This window comes from Eretmochelys imbricata, chromosome 5, assembly GCF_965152235.1.
Source record: "Eretmochelys imbricata isolate rEreImb1 chromosome 5, rEreImb1.hap1, whole genome shotgun sequence".
NCBI lineage: Eukaryota > Metazoa > Chordata > Testudines > Cheloniidae > Eretmochelys > Eretmochelys imbricata.
The window spans coordinates 104,216,565-104,244,287 of NC_135576.1; the positions used below are offsets into that span (position 1 = coordinate 104,216,565).

A 27,723-nucleotide genomic window follows, 5' to 3' on the forward strand; every position below is an offset into this window, starting at 1 on the left:
CCCCATACCTATGCCATCCAGGGATCCTAAAGAGATCATTGCCATCCATGTGGAAGGTCACATGGTGTGTCTCCACCAATTTAGTCCTGGAGGACCCATTAAATCAACACCACGGTGAATTCCTGGCCCTGTTGAAGTCAGCGGGAGTCTTGCTATTGACTTCAATGGGGACAGGATTTTACTTCAAGTCTCCTGTCCCAGGACCCCATTTTCTACATCATTCCTGACAGACACCTATTAGTAAGCAGCTTCTTGAAGGGAGTTAGACTAGTTTGCCATGCTGCCCAAGGAATTATTTCTCTCTTGCAGTCTCAGTCTGGCTTGAAAAGGGTTCATCATTATCTTTTCAACCCACTAAATCCTGTTTCTTTGTGATTGGTTAAAGGATGTTCCTGATAGGCAGAACTGGTGGCTGTGCCTTGCAAGTCTCCATTGAGAAGAGAGCGCTCTCCTTCCTTCCTTCCTTCCATCCCAGTTAAGAAATCCTCTAAAAGATTAGACTATCCTCTGTATGTATTTATGCCTGATGTTCTTTGTCCCTAGAACTCAGGAGAATAAAATTCAACTAGTAGAACTAGTATTAAAGAATCATGCAGAGGTTCTTTGTCCTATGAATAACTACTTGCTTTACTTGAGGGCTAGCTGCCTCCTGGGCAGAAAGGGCATCATCCTCTGTCCTAGGGATATGCCATGTCCTACTCAATGTTCTCTTCACACATTTCCCAGGTACTACTCAGTAGAAATGATTGCCTCCTGGGAGGATGCCTCTGGATGCCTTGGAGGTCCTTAGTTCAGTGATGTGAGTCAAGGTTGTTTTAATCCTCTCACATTTCATCTTGGGTCTTCCAGGTGCAGGAGAGCTACAATTAGACAGATCCCATTAGTACCAAATATGGGGAGACTTAAACAGAAATTAATTGCATGTTACCGCTAAACTTTTCTTCTGTGAGAGTTCCAGTTCCTTGTAATGAGGACTGGACATTTCTAGCATGTGTGTAGTTTATTTAATAGGGTAAAATTAGTCATTTTCTATGGAATTCCCAGCTAATTTGGTGCAGAGGTTCCTCATAGGGTAAGGTGGCAAAAATCCACCTTGGGGGAAAGGATCTATCTACCTTTGTGGAGAAAAGGGGAAGGAGTAACCTCTTAGTCTCAGGCACTGTGCAGGTTTTCAGAGGGACACAATGTACAAGTAAGACAAACTTACTTTCAGGTCTGAAAAGGCAGATCCCTGAGAACACCAGATCCTTTTTCATGTGGTGGCCCAGCAGGCTCTCAGCAGGAGGCATCACAGCCACCACTGAACATCACCTGAGCCTGATCATAGGCAAGGTCTGATTGTCTCTCAGTATTGCATATTTTTAAAGTCCAAAATATTTGTGCATTATACGCTGCAGAAAATGAATATAAAGATATTTTTAAAAGCAAATTGAAATGCACCATATTGGGAAAACCAACTGACTTGCTTGGTGCTGGTTGACAGGCTCTAACACGGTTAAGTTGTGGGAGTTAAAGCAGAGTGCATATTAGGAAGGAGACAGAGGTTGGAGGAAGTGAGAGATGGGGGATACAGGTGTTCACTCTGCAGATCTGAGTATAAACACAAATTGTAAGGAATATATGTGTTGCAATGCTCCCTGATGCTCTTTATGTGGAGAAGTAAGCATGTAGCACAGGGGCAAAGCTCTCCTCTCCGCCCTGCACTGTGGACCTCTTCACTGCACTGCATAATTGTATTGTTATTTTGCATTTGTTCTCACATGCCGAAGTTCTTTTGACATTGTTTGCTATTCATTGCTAGTGCAGATGGATACTTCAGTATTGTTTGCCTTCATCCCAAGAATACAGTGTTACCAGGTGTTTGTTTTCTTTAAGAACTGCTTGAGATTCCCTTAATCGAAGAGGAAGTGCAAGAAACAGAATCATGGGCCAAGCCTCTTGTCCATCTTTGGCAGAAAAGAGCGCACAATTTCATTGCTGAAAAAGAATATAATGCAGCTGCAGCCAAAATGGAACCCCATTGTGCCATTTGCACTCTCCTTATGCCCTACTACAAGGTAAGCTGGATTCAAATAATTCAGTAGTTATTTGGAAAGGAGTCTTTAATGTCTCTTTTATAGCTATGCATGACAATAAAATTAAATGATGCAAACACTAATCATTTTAGAAGGTTAATTTGTGACATGAAAAGGAAAGGAAAAATTCATTTCTAGCTAAGACTCATTAGTATAGAAAATGAAGTATTAATCACTACATAAGGGGTAAATGATCCACCAGCCACAGTAAATAAATTTTTCAAGAAGGATTTACTGGCAGGCCTCCTTCCAATTTCCTCCCACAGCCTGTGGGTAGAAGGTGGAGTAGCTGAGTGGCTTCTTCGTGGCCTTTATCACAGTCCACAGGCTTGCAATAAGCACTGTATGCTCATTCCTTGCAGGGGAGACAGATTTGAAGACAGCAGAACCATGCAGTTGCAAATCCACTAGTCACTTCCTCCCCCACCCCCAAAATCTCTCTCTTCATTACTGTGGAAAGAAAATTATTCAAGGGAGGACAGAGTCTTGCTGTTTGGCCTTTTCCTGGTCTGCAGCACTGCAGAACCCCTGTGATTTAATGGTAGTTGGGCCTTTTGGGCAACAACAGTTCACCCAGTGAAAACATCTAGTCTACAGTACTGTTTGATATACATTTGTGGAAATACCAATAATGAATGTCAGGTGAAAATTCTGACATAGAATCATCGAGTTTAAGATAGAGGGGACCACCAAATCATTTAGTCTGACTTTTGTGATATCACACTGACGAGCAGACTGTTGTCATAATAAACTCCTTAATATGAACAGGACGTAGGTACAGAAATGAGATGATAAACTTTCTACTACTCTCTGTAGCTGCAGCCTGCAACTGCCTTATCCTGGGCTTCTTTGTTACTGCTTCCCAAACTAAACACTGTATCTAGAGTGTACAGGAAGTTGGGCATCTCTACACTTCCTGGAGGACTTACTGTACAGCACATCTTCCCATTTTTAGATCCCTTTTTGAAATTTCCTGCCTGAACTAAAACACTGTTAAATTAAATACACTAACTGACCTAACTCTTCAGGTTGCTAAACACAACCTTAAAGTGTCTCGATCAGTCTTGTGGGACATTTTAGCAATCTTTCCAATCTGCTGTGTTGCAAAGCCTTCTCTAAGGTTCTGTCTTATGATCAATAACAGGGTCAGTTTGGGAATGGTTTTCAACTTGTATGTCTGTTCTCACTTCACTTGTCCCAGCCAGGTTGCCAGGTACCGTGAGCAGATGCTTATTCCTTCATAAGATTGTGCTTTTATCTGTGGTCACTGAGTCCAGAGCGAGGTAACTCCTCTTTGATCATTGTAACTTTGACTGATCAAATTCTTACTATGTCTTTGTTTTTAACTATGGAAGAGGTCTTGCTCCTTTGTCATAATATTTTGTCTGATTGTACTTTCCTAGACTTTTTTCTCTCACTATCACAGGCTCTTTAGGCATCCTTCATTTGTATCCCATATTTGGTAATCGAATATTTCTACATCTGCTCTAAAGGAGTTCAGTAGGTGACTTTCCACATTGTGGTGATGTAGCTCTGTAACTGAAGTAGTGATAGATATGGATCTTCTCTTGCATCCATTTCTTTTTTCTGCAAGTTCTTCACTATACGAACTCCACATTAAGATACTTCATTGGCTTGAGGGTATATGGGACTTAATGTCTCATGCTGAAAGTCGTACATTTTAGCAAAGTCCAGGAATTCCCTGTTCTTGAATTGTAGTCCATGGTCAGTTACTACTATTCTCGAATAACATGCCAAGCAAATACAGATTTAATATGCCTGACAACAGTTGCAGATGTGGTATCTTCAAGTGTGACTGCTTCTCAGAAATTGGTTATAACCAGGTGATCATGTCTTCCCAAGTTGAACACATCAATTCCAACTTTGTCCCATGGAATTGCAAGTGATTAATTTTGCTCAGTTCTTTCTGCTGGGAATTTTTGTATTTCTGATGTTGCAAACCTGGCCCATCATTTTTTCGATGTCATTATTAATCTGCGGCCAGAATACAACTTCTCTAGGTCTTCTTTTGGATTTGGTCATTCCCAGATACCCTTCATTTATTCATTCCAATACTTTTCTTATCACTGTTGGCACTATGATTTGTGTTCCCTTCAAGAGCACTCCTGCAATCACTGAAAGCTGTTTTATTATGGGACTAGGCAGGTGGGAAGTTTTGATTTTTTTTCCTGTCTTACTTATCGTTTGTATCATTGCTTGCAGCTTTCATCTTTAGCTGTTGCTGTCTCCAGTTCATCTCATATGCCTGGAGATACAGCATGTGACACTTACCGTGTTCACAGGTATATTTACTGGTTGTTCCAGGTCATCAAGCTGTGTATTGATACTTGAAGCATAAGTTCTTGATAGTATGTCTGCCATTACTAAATAGCATCCAGGTTGAAAATCCAGGGTCACCTAATACTTTTGCATTTTCGAAAGTAGTCACTATATCCAAGGTGGTGCTTCTCCAAATCCCTTTTTGTGTATGGCAATCAGTGGTTTTGTTCAGCTTATGCTTTGAAGCTACAACCATAGAGAAAGCTGTGAAATCTTGTACATCCATACACCAGACCAAATGTCTTTTTTCAGTTTATGTATATATCTTCTCTGTGGCATATAAGAGTGGCAACCAGTCAGTTCCATGACACTGGTCTAGTACTGCTCCCAGCCCTCCTTTCAAAGTATCTGTGCAGAGCTTGATGTCCTGCAATGAGTCAAAAAACTGCAGCACTGGAGGTTATGTCAGAACCTGCTTTAAATCACTGAATTCCCTTTTATGCTCTGGCATTCATGCCCATTTGGTGACCAGGTGGAGCACAAGTCTTAGGTGAGTTGTGCAAGCTGTATAGTTAGATATGAACTTGCTGAAATAATTCAACATGCCTAGAAGTCTTTGAATTCCCTTTTTATCTTCAGGTCTCAGCATGTTCAATATTGCCTGAACCTTTGATTCATTGGGCAAGATTACCTTCGAGGTCAGTCTCTTTCCCAACTATGTTGTTTTTGTTGTTTGAAATTGACATTTGGCCGTATTGAGTTTAATGTTATTAACTCTCACAGTTTCCAGTACTCTCCTCGGTTATTCCTGATGGTCAGTGGCAGTGCTGGCCTATATTATTAGGTCATCCACAAACACTTTCATATGTGCTACACCCTCTAGGAACTGGCTCATTGTATTGTGAAATATTTTTGGAGCTGAACATGTTCCAAAAGGCAGTCTGAGGAAGCAGTATCTGCCAAAATGGTCTGTTTGAAGTCAGATCTTGGAGCTCTCAGTGTCCCAGGGGATCTGCCAAAATCCAGTGATACATTTAATTTGTTGAAGAATTTGGTTCCTACCACCTGATAGCAGTTCACTTCTTGAGAGCAAGTGGAAGTGTTCTCTTTTTATGGTTTTGTTCAGCTCCTTAGGGTCCATACGCAGCCAGAGTCCCCTCCTTTTTTTCTCTACGGTTCCTAAGGAGTGAACCCAATCTGTCAGTTCTTTCATTCTCTGAAGGATACTATTTGCTGTCATGTTTTGAAGCTCTTAAGGCTTGGGGAACTTTTTGTATAGTGTGTACCACAGGTTCTTCATCATCTGTTTACTGTATCTTGCATGTTACTGGGAGACACCTATTTCTTGTGAATACATTTTTACATGATGCTATTAATACTTTCATATCTGAGTCTAGGTTGTTGTTCTGTCTCTCTATGTCAGGGGTAGGCAACCTATGGCACGCATGCCAAAAGCGGCATGCGAACTGATTTTCAGTGGCACTCATGCTGCCCGGGTCCTGGCCACCTGTCGGGGGGTGGGGGGGGACTCTGCATTTTAATTTAATTTTAAATGAAGCTTTTTAAACATTTTAAAAACCTTATTTACTTTACATACAACAATAGTTTAGTTATATATTATAGACTTATAGAAAGAGACCTTCTAAAAATGTTAAAATGTATTCCTGGCACGTGAAACCTTAAATTAGAGTGAATAAATGAAGACTTGGCACACTAATTCTGAAAGGTTGCCGACCCTTGCTCTTACGTCATACATCCTTCTATGAGACCAAGCATCTCACACCTGTGTAGGTCCAAGACTGGTTGTTCGCTTCTGCCACAATCTCCTGTCCACAAACTCTTTTTTTTTATTATGTTCACTTTGTATTTAAGTGTCAGCATGCACTCTCCCGTCACTGAAATTGTTCCCCATTATAGTCTTTCACAGACACTTTTTACTCCTCCACAGTTGTTTTCCTTCCATATCTCTCTTTCAGTATTTGTTATTACATTTACTTGTGCCCTGGTGTCCATATTGTATGTCACATAAGTGCCATTTGTGCATGTCAAGAGGTGGCTCCTCCTCAAGTGCCCTCTTATAACAGGCTGCAGCATGATGAGGAATGTCTGCCTCAGTTTCCCCTCTGAGGCAAACCAGGGACTCTGTGCCAAGCTCTCTTGCCTCAGTATTACCCCTTTTGGGGGCTGGTTTTTGTTTGTTTGTTTGTTTGTTTTTACAAAACAAACTGCAAATAGTCTGCAACAAAAGTTCCAAAACACAGTCTGTTTATCACCCAGTGAAAGCAGTCATTAAAACCCCCATTCCATTTTGTCCCTTGACACCCCACATACCATACAATGGAACCTTTTGCCACACCTGGACTCTTTGTCAGTCCTCTTCCATCCCTCGTTGCCAGGATAGCCTGGAGTGCAACCCTGTTCCTCCTAAGTGAGAATTCCCACAGCCTCTCTGCTGCGAGATTATCCTCGCTAGGGGAGCAGCCTCACTCCCCCTGGTCCATTTGCCTTCTCACTGTTCCTCTGGGTCCAGCTCTCTGTTGCAGAGACATCAGCGGGTCCAGCTTTCAATGATGGAGATGTCCGCAGGTAACTTCCTCCAATACTCCCCAGCCTTCAGCCTTTTCTGGTTCTTGGCTTCGGCTCTCCGGCTTAGAGTCAGCAGGCACCTCCCTCTTTTGCTCCTCCTATCTTCAGCCCTCTCCAGGCCTCTGGTGCTGGCTCTGGGAGCTCAGCCAGTAAACCCCTCTTGCTGTTATTCTTGCCTTCAGCCTTGCCCCAGAAAACATCTTCTTCCTTTGGTAGCTCTCATCTCATGCAGATTTCCTCCTTCCAGGCAGCCCTGACTCATCAGATCTCTCTCACTGTGTCTCTCTGGTCCTTTATAGCTTCCAGGAGCTGCTCCGCCCTCTTAATTGGCCAAATGGGAGCACCTTTACTGGCTTAGGGGAGAGGTGGCCTGACTTCATTTACTGGAGCCAGCCACCTAGTGATAGTGCACATTTTAATTAATCAGTCTGTTGCATTTTCATATTCCTCCTTCTCTTTAAGAACAGCTCTTCCTCTTAGTTTGAAGAATCCATTTTTGTACTTAATACATGAAACCTGCACTGTCTCTGCACATTTTAGTGTAATGGTTGGATTTATTATAGTTTCCACATATTTGCCCGAAGGTTGGACATTTACTATACTTTTGTTGATTGCCACATCACTGGCTTGTTTCCTGCTTTCCATTTTTCTGTCACTGGTCAGTTTAATTTCTGTGAACTTTCCCCTTGCTGGCTTAATTATAGTACTGAGTCATGTGCTCTGTTTCTTTCTCTAGGTTTTTTATTTGTGCTTCTGTTTGTTCTGCTGCTTGGCATATACATATTGCCCTTTCTAGTGTCAGATCCGTCTCCCTTAGTAACTGTTCACAGATTCTTTATTGTTACACCCCAGGACAATCTGGTCTTTAATGAGAGTCTTTTAATATTCCATACTCACAGGACTGACTTTTTAGTTTTAAGTCTGTGACAAACTCCTCTATTGTTTCCCCTTCATTTTGTGTTCTCATTCTAAATACATCTCTCTCATACGTGACATTTTTAGAGACACAATGATTTTCAAACAATTTAGTTATTTTTGAACATTTCCTCTCTTTCCCCACCACCATCTGTATGGAATGCATTGTATACATCTAGGGCTTTGTGCCTGGTACTGTTAATCTTTTGCTCATCCTCCAGTTTATTTGTCCCAGTGGCTTTCATATGCAGCTCAACTTGCTGCTTGAATGTTTTCCAGGCATGTTCAGCATTTCCCCTCATTCTCAGTGCTGGTGTGGGGGAGTTATGTGCAGTTGCACAGACTGTATAGCAGCCACTGGGTCTCACTGAGTTATGCTGTGCCTTCCATTCTTGGCACCATGGATTATCTCACTGCCAAGGAGACCGGTGTCACAATAAACCCTTTATTATGAACAGGAGTATATACAGCAATGAGGTAACAAAATTCTCATTACACTGGAGCCGCAGCCCACAGCTTCTGCTTTTACAGTGTGCAAGAAGTGCGGACACTTCCTGGAGGACTTACTCTACGGTGCACCCTCCTGTCTATCACAGGCTGCTAACACCACACAGCCACCTCCACACACAGTGCACATTTGCTCTGTCACACCGAATGCTTGCAACTTGCAACAATATTAAAGCTGAATCTTGCCCATCAAAATATTTTAAAAATAACATCCTTGGAATGGGACACACATAAGTGCAGTACATCTCTTCATATTTAAGACAATAATTCGTACATGGTTTTAGTCCTGGCTTGGAGATCACTGCTTTGGTACCCTTTCCAAATGAAGTGAAATTATCTTTAAAGAAAGAGGCATCGGGCAGGTGCAAAGGATTTTATTGACTCCTGTGTTTGTTTTAACTATTGGGGCTTTGCATTTTCGTAAATGAATGGATCCAGTGTAAAAGTGAGACATAGAGTACCAAGTACAAATCATGCTAATCTGAGCACAATAAAAAGAAAAATAGTGTTTGCTATCATTTTAGCCATTCCCACTTCTAGCAGAGCTGCCAGCAAAAAATGGTGATGTTTACAGCTGTGTATCATAGCAAATATAAAAATGTTGATGAGTCAGGCCATTCTTACCATTTTTGTGAATTAATTTCATTTTGAAAGAAATAAGCACAGTGGAAAATAGCAGCAGTTTACTGGTTTGATAAGCTCTAGAAAGCTGCAGATGTTTGGCTGCACAGCAGACTGACCTATAGTATAGAGAGCAGTGGTGCTCAAACTTTTTCAGTCACGCTCACCCCTTACCAGTAATGGAGGCTATTCGTGTCCCCCCTCCCCCATTACTGCATAGCCAAGGCATTCTCAGCAGAGGAACTTGGGCTGAAGGTGGAGGTGGGGACGGAACTGGGAATGGGGCAGGATCTGGAGCCAGACGCGGAGCTGGTCTGGGGGCGGAGAGGGGATAAGGGCAGAGCCAGGCTAGGGATGGAGCAGGGGGTAGAGTGAAGCTGCGGCTGTGGGTGGAGCTGGTCTGAGGGTGCACAGGGAGTGAGGGCAGAGCTGGGATGAGGGCTGACTGGGGTTGAGGGAGGAGTGAGGTTGGGGGCTGAGCTGGTCTCGGGGAAGAGCAGGGCTGGGAAAGTGTGGTACTGTCTCCCTGCCCCTCATGGGGGCTGGCCCCAGCCCCAGTGTGTGCCCCTCCCCAAACGTTCCTTTTTGCCATCTCTAAGGTGGCACACTCCACAGTTTGGGGACCAGTGGCGTAGAGGGGCAAGGTCTGTTGAGTTAGGTATGGCAAGCCTTTCCTAACGCAGAAACCCTGCAGTTCAGTGTCTGAGAACTGTAGAGCTTCTCATGAGACGAGAACTCAACATCTCAGATGCTCCCCAGAACTATATATCCCAGACCTGAGCCATCACTCCCACCAACACTGCACAGGGTATAGAGTTTCTGAAAGTCCTTGAACTAGAATAATTCCTTTGTGTGAGCACTGGTCAGAGAGGAGTAAAATAGTCTGTGTAGCAAATGGGAGTCAGGGAATAGCTGTAGCAGTGGGGTGGTAATTTGGTTTTTCCCATGCTGCTGGCCAGGCGATTCTACACTGGATCTTCCTGCTGCCAGTGAGGGAGCTCCTGCCCCAGGACGGTTAATGGCGGCACTCCCTTCTTTCCCAACTGGAGGTTGTATGTGGCAAAGGAAGGGATACTCAGACATACATTGCTACTTTATATCTGGCTGTGCAGAAAGAGGCTGCTTTGTTGAATTATCCTACCTGGTTGACAGGAAAAGAGCCTACTACACTCATTAACAGGGCACACTAACCTACTCCTGGAGTTTGAGGTGCAGCAGCTTCATAGTTGAATATGAGCTGGATCGGGCCCAGAGGTCTCAAAATTGTAGTGATAGCGAGGATACAATAAAGTGAGCACAGCTGCAGCAGCACTAACTTTCAGACTGCCAGAGTGCTATTTTTAATTTAAGACCTACCAAAATAATCAAGTAACTATAGAAAATGGTGGTGGTGGATGCTTTGGAAACAGCTAATTTTCTTTTGAAACTGTTAAACCATTAGTGTAAGAACTGAAGGGGAAAAGTGTGTACACCCAAGTCAAAGTAACAAATAAGCTTTTTGTGTCTTTTAGTTAAATATAAATATTGTGTATTTCCAGCCAGACAACCATAATGAAGAAAATTATACTTGCTGGGAAACAAAATCAGATGAGACATTTACGGCTGGTGAAAAGACTAAACCACTTATTCCAGAGATGTGTTTTATTTATAGCGAAGAAAACACTGAAAACTATCCATCAAATGCCTTTATTGAAGAGGATGGAACAAGTCTTCTAATATCCTGTGCAAAGTGTTGTGTACAGGTTCATGCAAGTAAATAAACTAATCACTCAATTTAAAGAAGTTGTGATTTACAATTTTGCCTTCTTAGCTTTATTATGGTTTTTGAATAGGAAGCAACATATACTGAGTCTATTCAGGACAGTTTTATATGTAGTCCTCAGAATTGTTAGGGTAAAACTTTATATCAGAACATCAAATATTCCAGGAATTGTTAACTTTGTGAAAACAGCAAATAATTGGAACCCCGTAAATATTAGTTAACCTCATTATGGAACAGACCAAAGCTTTACATCTACAGTTTGCAGTCTCATCTGCTGAAATCAATCAAACTTAGCATAATAAAATACCTTTGCAACCATATCACCTTCTTCTGTGATCCCACTAGATTTCAAAAGTCAGGGCCATGTCAGTACTTAAATGGGAGACCTCCAAGGAATACTTTCATTATTAAATAGATGGTGCCCTCCTTCTAAGTCAGTATTGAACCAATAGCCCAGCATAAAAATAGGGAAAGGGATGATGCTAGAGGTGCCATCTTTCAGTTGAGAAGTAAAACCAAGGTCCTTGACCACTTGTGATCAATAATTGTCCCATAACACTTTAATTAACTATATGGGCATTAGCCCCAGTGCCCAATCTTTCTCCAGTTATTAATGTGTGCCTACCTGCAATTACTGTATCCATTCCTTTGTGTAAAATTCACCGTGAACTTTTGTTAGAATAACATGTTCTCTTCCTATTCTAAACTGTTGTTTAGTGTTGTGTTGCCTTGTTAAATAACTAGGGTGAAGCCTTGACCCCACTGAAGTCAATGGAAGTTTTGCTGTTAACTTCATTGGGGCCATAATTTCACCTCTGATATATTCTTCCCCTTTTTAGAAGTGTCAGGTGGAGTGATTTCCTATTTTACTTCAGAGAGGTACTGGAACTTAATTAGTTAATGTTGGTGTAGCACATTGTGATCCTCCTATGTAAGTGCCATATAGTTGAAAAGATTTAGTGTTTCTTCATTTATCTGATTTTTAATTGTTTTCTTATGGAAAAATATAGTGCCTATTACTGGACTAGCAGAAACTAATAACATTGAAGGTTCTCAGAGTTGAGAACTAGATGAATTGCTACCTGTGTGTCCCATAAGTTGATTATGCAGTAGCATTAGACTTAACCTGGGAAGGGGCTCATTATTTTGTCATTTTGGTCACAAGGCATGTGTTATTTTAGTGTTTGTATACAGCTGAATTGTGTAGAGTGATAGACACCCAGAAGGGCAGAATATATTAGTCAACCCAACTCTCTTATTATAGGTTGTTATGGTGTTCCTTCTCACGAAGTCCATGATGGATGGCTGTGTTCTCGATGCAAAAAAGGAGCTTGGACAGCTGTAAGTTGCATAGTTTATTTAGTTATCCTACTCCCCGCAGACCAACAAAAAAAAGCACTCAAGGTATTGTATCTGGAACGCAGTATACAGGGCTGGGTTCTTCTAAATACACCACTTATTGCTGGTAACGTGCGGGGGAGGTTGGGTCTCTTTTAACAATATTATTAGATTTAAATGTAAAATTTCATTGTTTTGAGCAAGAGAGCCTTGAAAGAATTTTACATTGTCAAGAAAATTGCTAGCAAGTAGATTATATTCTTTGTAGAAAATTGTCCAAGAAAGCAACCCCCAAACTTTGACTAGACATCGGAGGGAAAAGAAGTAATGAAATATACTCTAAATATTTTAGTCCTGGAGAATGTATGCATGGGAAGCTGGGGAGAGCAGAGGAGGGAAGCTGAATAATAAATTATCAGCAAGTATGAAATTGTTCTTTCAGAGCATTTATGGATTTACACCAGTGAATGGTCATAAAATATTTCATATCTCAAACCATATATGCATATTGTATGATCAAAAAAGAAAATAATGCAGGGACTAAATGTTATTGGAAATAGATGGATCCTGTCCTTTCAGGAAAATTGCATGTTTTCATAATCTTTTTTTCAGGAATAATATTTGATAAAGTGTAAACAATAATAAATTTTGTTAAGATAGGTTATTTTAAAATAATTAAAAATTCTACAGAATGTTAACATTTTTCCTCATGGATCAAGCAGATCTCTGACCCGATTAGTTTGCATTAACTCAAACAATGGGATTCAAAAGGTGGTTTTATAACCCATGTCTCCTATATAGGCTCATAGGATATTTTTCAATGTCTGCTCCTATTTTTCATTGTAACTGATGGAAGAAATGTAGTGTTCACTATTAAAAAGTTAGCAATCTCTATGCCGTGGTATCTAAAACACTGCAGTATTTCTCTGCATAGTTGCTGGATTTCTGATGCCCATAATGGCAACTTTGGGTAAATGCTGACTTTTTAGTTACAACCACTCTACTACTAAGGAATGGCCATTTATTTTTTCATTTAGCCATTCCATGTCCAGAATTTAGCCAATCTGCCTTCCCCCAACCAACTTCTGTTACATTTTATGGCAGTTGTATTCTCTGGGAAAGCATTTAATTTCATCACCCAGTTAAGAAATGCAAAGCTATAAGTGACAAAACTGATTAATGAACACTAACCTCCTGATTTAATGTGGTACAATCATTTCATTATTAATAAATACTTACTAAGTGTGATTTATATGAATCTAATGGATGGGATAACTGAATTGTAAAGCTATCTACTAAGCATTAACTAAACTTGATAAAGAAATATTGTCCCCTTTAGGCATTAGAAAGTTAAAGGCCAAACTTTGCAAATTGGCTGTCTACATTGAGCCTGGGAAATTTGCACATGTACCTATTGCACAAACAAACAAACATTCCAAGTAGGTCACTACATACACACGATAAGCACTAATGCAGATTTTATTTTTGTGTATTCAGTGAGTGTCCACAGTGTAGATGTTACCAACTGACCATGAATTCCCCAGGTTTAAATAGGGATCCATCTAAAAAAGGGACATTAAGAGCATGCTTGAGGCATGGAGGCAGTGTGGTTTGGAAAAGAGAGCACTGGCCTGGGACTCAGGATACTAGTGTTCTATTCCTAGCTTTGGCCTGCTGGGTGACCTTGGACAAGTCACTGCCCTTCTCTATGCCTCAGTTTTTCTATTTGTAAAATGGGGATAATGATACTGATCTCCTTTGTAAAGTGCTTTGAGATCTACTGGTGAAGAGCAAGGTATTATTATTATTATTATTATTATTATTGTGGCGATGCCTCAACAAGATATGCATTACTATGTCATTGTTCAAATAACTCCCTGTCTTGACACCTGGTGAGAGATATTATCCCTGGATCATTTCTCTTAGAGAGGCTTTTCCCCCAATACCTCTTGCTATGGTGGTTGTGGTCAGTTGGGACCCTGCAGTTGTATGTGCTTGTGTATTAACTCAGTACAGGGCTAGAGTTAAGGCATTTTCAGTAGCAAGGCCTACACTCTGAAATTAACTCCTGGTGCAGTTCTGTCAGAGCACAAATCCTATTTTAGGGTGCGATGCAAGACACATCTCTAGGTTCAGGCTTTCCCTGGTAATACATATTGGATTCCCTAAGGCAGCTGGTCATCTCTTATCTGACTTCCGTAAAGAAAACTTACAGTCATGTGCCTTAGAAAAGAGAGTAATAGGAATCAGGGGGTGAAATTTTCAGATATTTTGAAGAAGACACAAGTGTCTGGAAAATGTGACATTACTCACTGTGGTGGGGCAGCTTCCTGTCCCAGTCAAGAAGGGTTAAAGAGCTCCTCTCAACTTAGTCAACTCCAATCCCCTACTGTCAGTCCTGGAGGTCCACAGACGGGAGGATCCTGGCTCGGGGGTATAGGGGGTGGCATTCAGGCAGTGAACAGAGCTCCCTGGTCCCAGGGAGTTGTCTGCTGGGGAAACTGTTTGAGAGCATCACCGCCTGAACCCCCTGAGTAGTAGGTGTGGTGTACGTATTGACTAAGCTGAGTGGAACAAGAGGGGAAATAATGATTTAAAACTGACAAAAATACTGTCTGATTTATAAGGATGTTGTCCAGTGTTTGCTCAGTGCATAGTTATTAAAATGTGTGTATAGAATGGATTACTATTTCTGTAACATGTTTTCATGTTTCTCTTTTGCTGGTCAATGGAAAAACTTGTTAAATGCTTTTTATCAAACAATCAAGAATTTCAGGATTTCGTAAACTGCTTTTGTAATGGTTTTTCCAGAGTTGTGGGTGGGTGCGGGGAAAGGCAAAAGTCAATGCTAGCAAGTGACAGGGTGCCTTTAACTGAGAATCTAATTATCAGTTAAGTGAACAGGGTTAGACAGCCCTGCTGCGCTAACAAAAAGTTTGTCAATTTCCTTTCAAGAAAGGGACAGCTGTGGCATTTCTAAGTGTTGGGGTTGTAAGGCGAACATTCATGAAAATTCCCTGGGTGACTGCAGTAAGGATGGAAAACCACATTGTTGTGTTCAAAATACTGAGAACCTTCAGAACATTTGCTTGAAGTCTAATATTAAAAACAACCTATACCTCTATTATATACAGCAGTGTGACTTAAGGGAAAAAGCAGCGAGAGTTTACATTTTTTGTATGTAATAAGCATGTTTAATTATCAAAACACAGTGAGGAAAAGTATAAAAGAATATGAAATCCCATATTTTGTTAGTTTCATGTTGAAGGAAGGTAAGAAGTGAAGATCCTGAAACAGCTCCAGAGTTGGAGATTATTTAAGAAATGCTCCTATTTAAAAGCACCGGAGTGTCACATAACAGGGTGATAGGTGCAATATAAGAACATAAATAGTTAGATAATATGTGGTATTGTCATTTATTTCATATGAATGGCAGGTTGAGGAGGAATCCTAGGTCTTAGTAGGAAGTTGAGGAGGTGGAGAAGCAGGGTAGGCTTGGAGAGGTGTCTGGAAGCTAAGGAAAAGAGGGTATTGGAACTGGAGATGAGGAAGCACAAAGGACTTCAGGGTTTCTGTGTTTTCAGGAGTACATGAGAATAGTGATGTTTCTAGGAGAATAGGTGGTAAACCAGGGTCCATCTAGGAGATCAGTCTTATATTTTTCATTTGAAACCCTGTGTAGAATATGTAAGTGAACTTTTGTAGTTGTAGATGTGTGTCGATAGAAGTGTTGCAAGATTATTAGTGGTGACCACTTCATATTAATCTCAATACAGTTTGGTGACCTGTGTGAAATGAGGAGTTGGCCTCAGTGCCGTTTTTTTTCCGGATTTGTCTACTGTCTTAGTGGCACAAGTTGACATTTTGGTTGGGAGTATCAAAGATTGAATGGACATATTAATTGCCTTCTAATTTTTAGAAGTGGTCCCTTGGTGCTCTAGAAGCACATTGATAGGATAACTTTTGGAAATATATATTAGTGCTGCCTATTTATTTTAGCTGTTCTATGTTTACCTGGAAAATTTTCAGGGCTATAAATCTGGCATCTTTTATTAGCACTAAATTTACTTTAAACGTTTTCTCTTTAATCTAGCATTCAGTAGCCTTTATTACCACATTTAGCTTAGTTATGCCAATACAAACAATTTATTTTATTAGTGTGAGCTGTGGGACTTGAGAGAGGATAGATGCTGAGGTGAAATCCTGGCCCTGCTGAAGTCAGTGGCAAATAGGATTGCCAATTTTGGTTGGACGTATTCCTAAAAATTACATCACATAGCATAATCTTTAATTAAAGATTAATATTTCATTCCTCTGGACTCCAGGATAGTCCTGGAGGGTTGTCAAACCTAAGTGGCAAAACTCCCATTGACTTGGTTGCGTGATTGAATGGCATTCTTAATTCAGTAAGGGGAAACATTTGTAATTTTACTTGGAGAAAATAAACTAATACTTATCAATTTCAAACACAACTTTAATAAATTACCATATTTGAAATTTTATTAATATGGAACCACATTGCAGCCATCCACATGATTCAAAGTATTGAAATTATTTTTGAATCCTATTTGTCATTTTAGGGTCATGTTTACAAAACTGTCTTTTTAATGTCTCTGAAATGATGCTAGATTATGCTCTTGGCTTTCTCCTCTAGCGATTATGACAATAACATAAAATCTCATAGTTTGCTAGTTTCATTTACTGTGGTTCCCTTTTAATTGATGCTCCTCTTAAAAGACTACAGTTAATTAAAATGCTACTGCCAGGGTTATTGCTCTACCTTTTAAAAATGTGCTACTCACAGTATTCACCACAACCTCTTCCTGAAAGCTTTGTTCTGTCTTTGGGTTCCACATATTTTACTTTCCACATATTTATTCAAGTGACACCGTCATAGGACCTAATCACATTAGCCACGCCATCAGGGGCTCGTTCACCTGCACATCTACCAATGTGATATATGCCATCATGTGCCAGCAATGCCCCTCTGCCATGTACATTGGCCAAACTGGACAGTCTCTACGCAAAAGAATAAATGGACACAAATCTGACATCAGGAATCATAACATTCAAAAACCAGAAGGAGAACACTTCAACCTCACTGGTCACTCAGTAACAGACTTAAAGGTGGCAATTTTGCAACAGAAAAGCTTCAAAAACAGACTCCAATGAGAAACTGCTGAGCTTAAATTAATATGCAAACTAGACACCATTAACTTGGTGAACAGGAGTGGCTTGGGAGTGGCTGAGTCATTACACATATTGAATCTATTTCCCCATGTTAAATATCCTCACACCTTCTTGTCAACTGTCTAAATGGGCCATCTTGATTATCACTACAAAAGTTTTTTTTCTCCTGCTGATAAAAGCTCATCTTAATTAATTAGCCTCTTACAGTTGGTATGGCTACTTCCACCTTTTCATGTTCTCTGTATGTATATCTATATCTTCTTACTATATGTTCCATTCTATGCATCCGATGAAGTGGGCTGTAGCCCACAAAAGCTTATGCTCAAATAAATGTGTTAGTCTCTAAGGTGCCACAAGTACTCCTGTTCTTTTTGCAGATACAGACTAACACGGCTGCTACTCTGAAACGTTCCCAGTTTATGCTATTCTGGATCCAGTTTTCTATAATAAACCGTGAATATATGTTATTAATGTAAATACCCCATTATCTGAGGGGAGTTAGCACCGAAAGCCTGGTGGGAGAATTATATTCTGAGAAGAGGTTTGAATGCAGAGGAAGACTACATGATAAACAACAAGATGACAGGGTGTTCCATCCATAAGGGGACAGCGTGGGAGGATACAAAAAGGGTGGTCAGGTGGGATGGTTGGAAGGAGTGGAAGCAATGGCAGGGATGTTAACCCTAGTGTCCTGGCCAAGTTCCAGCATGGTGACTATTAGCTTTGAGTGGAAAAGGCATTTTTCTCTTTCTTTCTGAAACTATTGTGTACTGGTGTTGTCCTGTTAAATAGTTGTTTTCTCTCCAGCATTTTATATTTAATTCACAGGAGAATTGGTCTCTGTGTGTAATTTAATTTTGTATATCTGTTTAAGTTTGTAAAACACTTTGGGATGGAAGGCACTATAGAAATGAAAGTCCAGAATGCTGTTTTTCATTCAAGTCCCTACTAGGAATATGACAGACATTTGAAAGTATAACAGATTCTGGGTGTACTAAAAGTTACGGAGTCCAGGCCGTTTCCTTTGGTTGGAAATTCCTTCTTGTATTTATTAGCTGGGCGAACTGTCCTCTGAAATATTCAGACACACATTATTTTCTTTGGTTAGCAGCTTTTCCTTCTGTAGTAGTTTAGGATAGGTTCTGTTATTTGTATACATGATACTGTTCTTGGATAGCTTCAAAGATGAAATCTGCCTTTGATCTAGGTGATTGAAGCTGAAGTAGTCTTAAAGGGATTGTCTTACTGAAACACTGAAGTAAGCCAAATACACCTAATGATTCTAGTGTTCTCTGAGAAATTTTACAGATGTGAGAGCTCCCTGTATAGGCGATCAAGAGCCCAAAGAAATGTCCGAATTAGTACTAACATCTTAGAGACTTAAATTGTGCTTGCCCTACAGGGTGAATGCCATTGCTCATACTGAGTTCCTATAAACAAGGCGTTCCTGTCCTGTCGGTCAGGTGGAGTGTTACTGCTTTTAGGAGTTTACAGGAATACACCGTATTAAGCTGTTTCATTATGTATCTGTAGAACCCAATATTTTTAAGAATATAGTGATTTAGAATGCCTCTATTTTTTGGACCCCATTTTGAAACACTTTAAAAGCACCATTTTAAAACTCAGCGCTTTCTGAAAATCAGAGCCCTTTAAGGTACTTCAAGTTGAGCCCTGAAAATCACTAATCACTTATGAAAATTTACGCTCCTACATTTCTATAGGTTTACATAACTTTCAGTTTATGGAGCAGATCCTCAGCTGGGTTCATTGTCATGGAGGATAATTTACACTAGCAGAAGACCTGCTCCTATATGCTTATGATAATAGACTTCTGACTATTGTGCTCATCTAATTAGCCATGTCAATATTTAGGCTTATCCCTGCTTTCACTATAGTTAGTTTGCTAAAACTTTTAAATAATATGAAAATATATTTTTACTTATTGAAATGTATATATTGCAATTTAAGTATGCATTAAATTTTGAAGTATATTAATTGTTCAGTATTGGCCCCTAGCTTGCTTCTTCTGAAAACAGTGGAACTTTTGCCACATTGGTCCTCATGTATTCTCTGCAAGAGTCATGCAACAGAGATATTCTTATATATAAACAAAGTAGTAATCATAGTGCAAAACAGTAAATTGTATAATGAAAAATATAATGTAATATAAATTAGTATCCTTATTCTTTATAAAGAAATGCATAAATCAGATAATTGCAAATATTTATCTCTTTGCTGCATAATAAGGAAGGTTTTGTATAATATAGTGGAACACCTACATTGCAGCAGCAGCCATATTTTGTGTGAATAATACATAATTATGGAATGATTGCCACCCTGCTTCCGTACCTTTCTTCACCTCTTCAAGTCCATTGAAGAGCAGCAACCTGATAAGCAGGCTTATTATGGTACATATTAGTACTTTTAGTTCCACTGCTTTATGTTTAACTTTTCTCTCCAGAAAATTCTAATTTAAATGAAACGATGAAAATATTATATGCAAAAGCATTTTGTAAGTTTCCATGTAGTAAATTGTAGGATGGCTATTTAGCTTTATTACCAGTAACTATCACCCAGGGAACCTCCTCTAGCACAGCTCACAACATGTCAGCTCTTGTATCATTCAGCATTTGCATGCACCCACATGTAAGATAATGCACATTTATATTTTACTGTGCAGTTGTTATTGTTTGACTGATAATTATTTTTGAGACAGAGGAAAAGTGACATTGAATCCATCTATGTTAGAGTACTGCTCACAAAAAATTAGCCACAAAATCATCTCAAAAAATAAAAAGACCAAATGATTAAATGATTCATCTGTGTAGTTCTTGAAAATGAAACTGTATTCATACCTAGCTTCTTGATTGAGAACAAATGCCTCATTAATCTTAAATACCTCAGCCGGAGAACACTAGTAAAGTCAGGAAGAATAATGACCGACATTTCAGGGAACGCAGCATACCATACCCTGTGCAGGAGTGCCATCACCCCTTAGGCACTCTGCACAAACATACATACCTTTATTTTTAAAAAAAATTTGGGGAAGGAGAAAATGGGGAGGAGAAAGGAAAGAAATGTGCTCGTAGATACTTACTATAAATGATGAAAATAGATCCAATCAATGAAAATGAAAGAAACACTTTGAAGTTATCTTCACTTGGACACACATGCTTACACCTTAGCTGCTTTAATCATGCTGAGAACAAAGAATAAAGTAACAAAATAAAGCATCTCTAGATCCTGAGTACATGTTATATATTACCCCTCATGGCTTGGTGAATGAGAAGTAATATCTCACTATTCAATTTACTGAACAGGGCCACATTTTCAAAGGTGCTGAAGTTGCATCTGCAAAATATGTATATATGTGTACAATCATATAGGTACATGTGTATTTGTGAATGCACAGGCATGTTTCCTGGGCTCAAGCCACTGTTTTCACACTAACTTGTAGGTAGTCTTTTCCAAGGGTAATAAAGTCATTTTTTAAGACTCCTTCAAGAAACATTAAATACAGAGGGTGAAATCCTGGCCCTATTGTGAGTTTTGATAATGATTTCAATTGGGTCAAGATTCCACTGTCTGTCATTCTCTGCATGGGAGAAGGAAGTGCTTAAGATCATTTTAGCTAATTTAAAAGCAGTGTATTCTGTTATCAAGTTACAGCCGGTTTTTGCAGTAGAAAACAAATTACTACATTTCATGTGATTTCTGTGATTCTTTAAGTGGCCACAGGCACTCAGTCTTTACACGGAATATACCGAAAGTGGAAGCTGCAAACTGGTCTGATTGGCTTTTGTCATGTTAGACTTGTCCCTGCTACATTTCTAAAGCGAGGAGACTGCGTACATGTACACAATCAAACATTATCTAGCTCTCTGAAATTCTGCTGCTGACTGTAGTTTTAGAGAGATAGGGAGGTACAAATTCCCTATCACAGAAATACTGCAGACTTTAATCTGCTTCAGAATTTGAAGTCACTTGCCACAGAAGTGACAACTGAAAGATCAGAGATTTTTTGAGCCCTGGACATGTTTCAAGGACGCTGTATGGAGTGTTAATAGTAACCATGCAATAGTTGTTTATTTAGTTGTTCAGTTATTTGTGTACAGATGTGCTTTAAGTACATTAGTTTTTGATTTCCAAATTCAGATTTAGTGAGAGTGGATTTGTGTTTGATTATATTTCCTGTTAGAAGAGCCTAATACATGGATTGAGGAGGACAATTCTTAAAGCTTTTTTGGTTTGGGCCAGGTATTAAAAACGTGACTTGCTGAGGCGTATTTGGCAAATCAGCTAAAACAAGGACATTTAGGACAGCTACTGGAGACTATTTTGTATTGGTATTTCTTTAACTGATGTCTTCTAAAGAGCCATTGGAACATTATTTAATTCTACAAAAAATAATGAATTGGGACAGTCTTCTTATAATGATGCACCGCTGTAGATGAGGTTGTGTCAGCACGTCCATAATAAGCCCTGATTTTCAAGGTTTGATAATTCAGCCATAAAAATGTGCTTCATGTTGTAACTTGGCACACAAAGTCGTAATCTCCAGCGAAGTATTTTTGTTACCAGATTTTAAAAGAATTTGGCCATTTTTAAAGGGAAATTATCAGAATTGGTGTGGCTCCAGTAGGAAAGGCTTAACCTTCCTGATACTTTCTCTGTATTTCTTTTTCAAACCAATCCATGCTGCTGTCAGAAAAATAAATAAGAATAATAAAAGGACAAATAACTTACTGTGAGAATCGCATGCAACGATTGATACTGGCAATGTGCGTACCTTGGTTTGTGTTTACTGTTAGAATAACAGTCTGTCAGGCAGTGTTTATTAACACACACTTTAGAGGCAATAAGATTGGAAAGGATCCAAACTGTGAGACCTTCCTGACAGGATTGTTTAAATAGTAAATCAAGGTTTAGACTATCAATCTGGATATTGTCATTTTAACCGAGGAATATAGAAACTACCATAATGGATTGGACCCATGGATTGGACCAAGGTCCATCTAGTCCATTGTTTTGTCTCCAACAGGGGTCACCATGCAGTAGGCAGATGTGAGACAATCTTGCCCCCCACATTAGATAACATGCTGGTCACTAATACTTAAAGATTGGCTTAAACCAGGGGTGGGAAAACTACGGTCAGCAGGCCGGATCCGGCCCCTCAGGGCTGTGGATCCGGCCCTCAGGATTGCCAACCCTGTGTTGCTGCAGGCCCTGCTCTGCTCCGGGAAGCGGCCGGCACCACATCCCTGTGGCCCCTGGGAGAGGTGGGGCAGAGGGCTCTGTGTGCTGCTTTTGCCTGTGGGTGCCTCCCCCGAAGCTCTCATTGGCTGGGAGCAGGGAATCACGGCCAATGGGAGCTTCAGGGAAGGTACCCACAGGCAAGGGCAGGTGCGCTCAAGGAGCCTGCCCTGGCCCTGGTGTGCGCCGCTGCCACCCTGGAGCCGCTCCAGGTAAGCGGTGCCGGGCTGGAACCCGCACCCCGAACCCCTCCACCCCAACTCCCTGCCCTGAGCTCCCTGCCTGCACCCCAATCCTCTGCCCTAAGCCCCCTGCCACACCCCGCACCCCTCCTGCACCCCTGCCCTAAGCCCCCTGCCACACCCCACACCCCTCCTGCACCCCAAGCCCCTGCCCTGAGCCCCTTCCTGCACCCCGCACTCCCTCCCACACTCTGACCCCCCTGCCCTACATTCATGGCCCTGCATGCAATTTCCCCATCCACATGTGGCCTTCGGGTCAAAAAGTTTGCCCACCCCTGACTTAAATACTGAAGTATGAGGCTTACTTTCACTTCCAGAATGTTTCTTATTAATTATAAGAACTCTGGATATTTTTGTTATCCATGTGAATGTCCAATCCCTTTTAGAATCTTGCTAATTTCTTGGCCTCAACAACATCCTGTGGCAATGAGTTCCACAGTCTTATCACATATTGTATGGAAAGCATTATCAGTTTTGAATTTGACACCTTTTAATTTAATTGAATGTCCCATTGTTTTCGTGTTATGAGACAGGGAGAACAGAACTACCCCATCTCTCTTCTCTATACCATTCCTTATTTTATATACCTTTATCATGTCTCCTCTTTAAGATAACAATCCCAATCTTTTCAATCTCTCTTACTATGAGAATTTGTTCATGTCCTTAATGTGGTTACCCTTTTCTGAATGTGCTCTAGTTCTACAATATCCTTTCTGAGACGGGTTGGCCTCAACTGCATACACTATTCCAGAGGAGGCTGCACCATTGGTTTATGTAAAAGCATAATATTCTCTTGATTACTCTCCATCTGATTCCTTATGCATCCTAACATCTTGTTAGCATTTTTGACCATAGCTGCACATTAAGCAAAAGTCTTCGGGTTCCTTTCTTGAGTTGATGCATTTAATTTTGAACCCTGTAAGGTGTAAAAGTAGTTTAAATTTGTCCTTCCAAGGTCTCAGTATGGGGCCCTCGGACTGTATGCTTTTCAGGGCAATGAAAGTAGTTTACTTTGTTTTGTAAAGAGTTGTAGCATCATAAAAATGTTCTGTAATGTTGTCTGTTGTATTAGGTAAATGATATGTACATGAAAATATATATCATATTACACACAAAAAGCTATACTAATAGAACATTTTGAAGGTTGCAATGCCAAGCACATAAAAATTAGGAAATACTAGAATTCAGATTGCCTGTGCAACCTTAATTCTGCCCCCCTTGTCCATGAGCATTATGACACACTCTTTAATTATGTAATCACATACTGTTTTTTCCACAGGATCCCTATTTTCCCCCCCAGCTGCCTTCTCAGAAATGGCTGAACCACTTTGGCTGAAATTATTCAAAAAAAAAAAAAAAAAAGCTGGCGGTAGACAGCCAATGTGACAAATTTTTAGCTGAAGCAGTACAATTTTTGCAGTTATAAGCAGCTGAAAACAGGGTCTTCTCATGGGCAGTGTCAGGCAACCTTAATAATAGGTGGTGGTACCAGCCCTGACAATGCACGCCTGTGTATAAATGTTAAGTTTTTCTGAAAAAATAGAAACTGTCTCTTTAAAGAGTTGGTGTTAAGGTAACACCACAAGTCAGAGACAGTAAACATTTGAAAGGAGGTTAATTGGGATCCCAAAAGGCTGTTTTCCAGCTGCAGTCCATCACCTTGGAGTGAAATGAAAATACACCCTAAGAGAAAGCCCCTTTAAAGAACACTTCCAGAAGAATGTTGTAAAAAAAGGAGCAGAAAACCAAACTGCTTATCCAAAGCAATGAGCACAAATCTAAATGGATTTGGGAAGTATATAATAGACATAATGTGAGACAGAAGGGGTATCTGTGTTAATACCTTGTGGGTGACCAGACTGTGAGACTGAGAGAGGAGGGAGGGAGAGCCAGGGACACTTATTTTGAGTTCAGAGGGGATGCTCTGTAGAAGAGAACAGGGCGAGCTGGGGAAAGTGTAAGCCTTTGTTTCTGCATTGCAACTACAGAAATTGTACTGCACAGCTTAGCTTTGGCAGAGTTCAAGATTAGAGGCTTATTTATATTTATGATTTTTCTCTAAACTTCATAAACTTGTTTTTAACGAGACCATATGAGTCCGAGATTATTTTGAGATAATGTCACTCAGTATACAATCAACTGTCCTCTTCTCGGTGGCAGTGGGGGAGAAAACGGTGCCTATCCTTTGGCAGTTGGCTGAGACAACATCTTAAGAAATGCTTTCCAGTCACAGGTTGCAGTAAGCAGAGGCATGGGAAAAGCCCGTTGACCATGAGGAGTAGCAGAAAAAGGAGATCTAAGATTACAGTACTAAATATATAATTAACTGGGCAAATAGTGAGCTACTTCAAATGCTACAAACATATTATCAATATTTGCCATGCATTAACCCACCAGCCAAAATACAGATTTACCTGAGATGATCCATTCTGGTACCTCTGTTAAATAAAGTTCGTTTTCTAAGCTTCCATGAGTCCATTTTGTTTGTTTTTCAAAATCAAGGATCTTACTAACAAACAAAAAAATGATAGTGAGAGTAGGCTATGCTCTGAGGATTAAATGGTGATTCAAAGTCAAGCTGACATCATTTAATTATTCTGCATCATTTTTACTAGTCACCATACACCCAATATAGTATGTATGTATTTTTTCTTTACAATGTATGCTTAGAACTGCAGAACAACTATGCATTTTTCCTAGACTGGTTTGCTGTAAAATTTAAATATGGGTTCTATATCCTATTAAAAACATAGAGTTATCTCCCGTCCCAAATGTAACTTTTTTATGAAGCTGCTGATGTGACGCTAATCAAAATCTAATGTGCCACTCTTGCATTTTTACAGTTTTGTGGCAAATTAATATTACTAAAAGTTTCTATAGAATATAACCATTTAGAAGACAAGCGTATGATGAGTAATAATTATAGCCAGACAAATAGTTCCCAGCAAATAATTTGTTTGATGAATTTAGCTCTTTTTTCTGCTTGCAAAATATCCTTGACAAATCACGAGTTCCTTGGATTCCTTTTTTGTTCATATGCATTCAGGGCATTTTTTAAACTTAATTGATAGTTATATAGTTTACTCTGCGTATTTGATACTTGAAATTCACCTGGGTTAGTTAATTTTGGTCACATATGTAATATTTTTTTTTCTGTTCCCTGATTGACTAAGGGCAGCTCTTATGATGTGAGTTTGAAGAAGCCACTGGGGCTTTCACTGTCTCAGGGAGAGAGAGCAATTTAATCAGAAAGCAGTATGTGAAAAGGCCATAGCCTAGTTGTCAGTAAGAGTACTGTCAAATCTTTGTTTGGCTTGTTTATACACGTCTGTGCCAAGACTGTGCTGACGGGTTTGGGGAATCTTGATTCCTTGCTGTGTCAAACAGACTCCTATCCCATATAAAATACTACTACTTCTGAAGAGAGTACTCAAGCATGAGTTCAAAAACCGTTTTCTGTAAGCATTGGTGTCAACAAAATACGATAGCTTGAATGTTGGAAGAAAGTGAAAAAAGGTACTCAGACACAACCAAAGATATTTTTGCGGTATTTACTCTCATCTAATAATAACTAATAACTAATTTTGAATTAATAAATTACATTCATTTGAACAAACCTGGTCCCCATCTTGGCTATAATTACAGAAAGACAAAGAGAAGGGAAGTTCACTCAATTTATTTATATGTCAGGCTTTCAGTAGAGTTCCTTGTAGAAATAGTAGCAAAGAAATGAAAAAGATGATGTACATGTGTAAGAATACTATAGGGTGGTTACAAACCTTGCCATACCATTGTAAACAAGAGTAATTCTACAATATCAAATTGAAGAGTACTGACAATCTGGGTCCCACAGGGTGATTGGTACTGGCAATTATACTATTTATTATCTTCATTAAGGATCTGGAAGATAAAGTAAGCTGTAGCTTCAATATGTTCTCAAACCATATGAAACTAGGCAAGACTGCATGCTCACTAACGGAAAGATTTTTTACAAAATACTGTGTAGAATGTTCTGGAGATCTTTAAACAGATGAGCAATTTAAAATGGTCTGAGATTTAATTTAGATAAATGTGAAATAATAGACTAGGGGAGAAATTAACATTCAGTCAAAGTACAAAATGGGAGAAAGTTTCTGTGTAAAGCAAGTGTTGAATTTTGGGAGTGATGGTGGATAACAGATTGGACATGTTGTTCTTCTAATACAGTGCACCTGCAACAAAGACCAGTGCTATCCTGCGATATGTATATCTTCTGAAGGGCATGAGCAAGAGCTAGTAGTACATACATAATTTCACTAATACTTATTCTGTCCATAGTAGATGTAATTGTCCAAGCTCAGTGCTTCTCGGCACTTAAAGGATTTCTTCCAGCTTCTTCTTTAAATAATCACCCCCTTCCACCAAATCCCCCCCCCCTCAAAACAACCAAACTCCAAAATATTCATTGTCAGCAATATGGCTAAGGTAGCTGCATAGCACTTGCCATATCAGATCACACCAGATGCATATACTCCAATAGTCCATGTGAGATTCTGTGCTGTACTGCTTAGAAACACAGCATAGAACTCATAGCCCATGGTGAAGAGGAGATGAGGTGGCTTTAAGCCACCTTTGCACCCTCCCATTTATGAGCTGCTCCATGCCCCACCGATGAAATTTAGACATCTCTGGGGGGCTGTCCAAGATATGACAGCCTCTCCCCAGCTGCCTATGTGTCACATCACTGCCCAGAGTCTCTGCAATGCTATGTGCTGTAGGGACCTTCTCTCTCCAGTATGCCCGCTACACCAGGGTTTGTCCTTGGCAGACAGCCATAAGGCTGTCTTCTGCTGTCATGTGCTGGGGGAATCCTCCCCTACCAGGAATTAGTTTTTACAATCCTTTACATCACTTTGACCCTTTTACCTGGTGTAAAAGTGCTAGAGTGGAGGTGAGAGTCCCACCTTCTGTCTCT

General features: G+C 40.0%; 1 protein-coding gene across 11 annotated transcripts in view; it reads left to right on the top strand.

Moving 5' to 3' along the window:
- KDM4C (lysine demethylase 4C) overlaps nucleotides 1–27,723 on the top strand; it is a 447,252-nt gene that overhangs the window by 292,657 nt on the left and 126,872 nt on the right. For all 11 annotated transcript variants that reach the window (XR_013346208.1, XM_077817665.1, XM_077817667.1 and 8 more), the window contains 3 exons: nucleotides 1,876–2,057; nucleotides 10,523–10,736; nucleotides 12,011–12,087. Coding sequence is in view for 10 of the 11 variants with exons in the window: in XM_077817665.1 (XP_077673791.1) it covers nucleotides 1,876–2,057; nucleotides 10,523–10,736; nucleotides 12,011–12,087 (473 nt within the window). In the remaining variant the exon portion in view is untranslated. The remainder of the gene's footprint in view (nucleotides 1–1,875; nucleotides 2,058–10,522; nucleotides 10,737–12,010; nucleotides 12,088–27,723) is intronic.